Source organism: Mustela nigripes, chromosome 10 (assembly GCF_022355385.1).
Source record: "Mustela nigripes isolate SB6536 chromosome 10, MUSNIG.SB6536, whole genome shotgun sequence".
Classification (NCBI taxonomy): Eukaryota; Metazoa; Chordata; class Mammalia; order Carnivora; family Mustelidae; genus Mustela; species Mustela nigripes.
In genome coordinates this window covers 66,583,410-66,585,251 of record NC_081566.1, presented here as the reverse complement: position 1 = coordinate 66,585,251, position 1,842 = coordinate 66,583,410, and the positions used below count along the sequence as shown (strand labels likewise).

At 66.0% G+C, this 1,842-nt stretch overlaps 1 protein-coding gene across 4 annotated transcripts in view; it reads right to left on the bottom strand.

The window, feature by feature from the left end:
* Nucleotides 1-6: 6 nt before the first annotated feature.
* Nucleotides 7-1,842, bottom strand: part of ADAR (adenosine deaminase RNA specific) — a 35,159-nt gene continuing 33,323 nt past the window's right edge. For all 4 annotated transcript variants that reach the window (XM_059413846.1, XM_059413845.1, XM_059413844.1 and 1 more), the window contains exons 12-15: nucleotides 1,356-1,538; nucleotides 962-1,074; nucleotides 546-673; nucleotides 7-455 (exon numbers count right to left, since the gene is read on the bottom strand). In XM_059413846.1, coding sequence (XP_059269829.1) covers nucleotides 218-455; nucleotides 546-673; nucleotides 962-1,074; nucleotides 1,356-1,538 — 662 coding nt within the window. In that variant the 3' untranslated portion in view covers nucleotides 7-217. The remainder of the gene's footprint in view (nucleotides 456-545; nucleotides 674-961; nucleotides 1,075-1,355; nucleotides 1,539-1,842) is intronic.

Genomic DNA, 1,842 nt, shown 5'->3' with positions numbered 1-1,842 from the left:
CACGTGGTGGGCGAGAGGGGACGGATGCGCCTCCGTCCCGGTGGAGACGGCAGGTGGGCGGGCGGGCCTGGCTCCTGGCAGAAGCAGGGCACGGGGACACCACAGTTCCCGGTGTCTCGGGAGCGCTTCCACCAGGAAAAGAAAGAGGAAACGGAACGACTCCAGACAGACACGCCGAGGAGAGCTCCAGCCCGCCGGTGCCCCCGTCCCTGGCCCCTCACACGGGGCAGAGGTAGAAGTTCTTCTCCTCCTGAGGCTTGCTAATCCAGTTCCCGTAACCCATGTCCTTCAGGCTTTTCTTGAAGTAGTTCTTGGCGATCTCGTAGTCTCGGGCGGCTTTCTTGGCCTCACCGTAGGACAGTCTGAGCAGATCCCTGCGGTACCGGAAGGAGCAGAGCTTCTTAAACAGGAGGAAAATGTTCTTTTTGGAGACCCGGGACAATTCGTTCCGTGGCCTGGAGGAACAGAAACCGCTCATTACTCCCCAGGGAGCCGAGAGGGTGGGGTGTGCGGGCAGGGCCGCGCCGCAGACGCCGGCGTCTTACCCGTCCACCGTGCCCCGGGTCCCGTCCAGGATCTCCAGGTCGTAGCCATCCGCCAGGCACCAGTTGACGCTCGTCTCCTTGGTCTTCCCCGACTGCCGTTTGGAGTCGTACACGCTGACTCGGCCGACCTAGAGGTCCCGGGAGCGACAGGGGCAGATGGAGACCTTCCGGAGGGTCCTGCCGCAGGGACTCGGGGCCCCCAAGAGGGGGCATGACTCGGGATCTTTCCTCTCGGCTAGGACTTGTTTGGCACAGACTCTGGTCCTACTAAGCCCAGCTCAATCCGACGGGTCCCAGACCAAACAGAAAGCCCCCGGCGTCCGACAGGGCGACAGGACCAGCTCCTGGGACACCGGGGAGGACCCCCCCCCCCACTGGCCACAGCAAACATCGAGAAAGTGGAGGAGCTACAGCACCTTGGGGTGGTTGACAATGAAGGGGGGCCGCAGTCCGTCCTCGAAGGCACTCCCGTCTCTTGTCACACGGCAGCAGATGGCACGGGTCAGATGCCCTTGGCTGAAGAGGTAACCTGCGTGGGAAAGGCGGGTGCCGGAGCTTGCAGTGGGCGCTGCCGCGAGGCGGAGACACACAGGGGCGCGGACGTGCGAGCGGGTGGGGGGGACCACGGTGGCAGGCCTGGCCGGCGGTGGCTGCGCGGGGGCACATGGCCCCAGAGCCGCAGGCACATTCCGGGCTTCAGGTGTGCCGGGACGGGCTCTTGGTGGGGGAGGGACAGCAGCGGGGACGGGACGGGGACCACGGGCGGGAGCAGCAGTGGGGAGGGGGCGGCGGGCAGCAGCAGCCCCTCACCCAGCGTCACAGACTTGAGGTACACGGGCTGCAGGAAGTGGGTCAGCAGTGCCCCCTGCAGGCCGAGCACGTTCCAGCGCAGGATCTTGTCGCTGCAGGACATGGTGCGCAGCCGCTCCCCCAGCCGGATGCCGTCCCACGTGGGCACGATGTCGCTGGACTCCACTGGGATCGTGCCTTCCCCTGCGGAGGGACGGAGGGCAGAGCTAAGCGGGCCCCTGGGCCAGGCCCCTTCCCGGCGTGGCCTTCGCATGCCTCCCACGTGAGCCAAGGCTGTGCGCGGTCAGTCTTCATGGACTGCACCGGCTAGTGCTGGGCTACTCCGTGCGGGAACAACGGAAGCAGAACCAGAAGCAAATCCTTGTGCTCCTGGAACGTTCATGGGGGTGGGGCTGGAAGGGTCAGACCCACAGCAAGCAAGCAGAGCAGTACAGACAGAACTCTGAACCGAACAGTGCTCGGAGCCGGGGGGGGGGGGGGGGGGGGG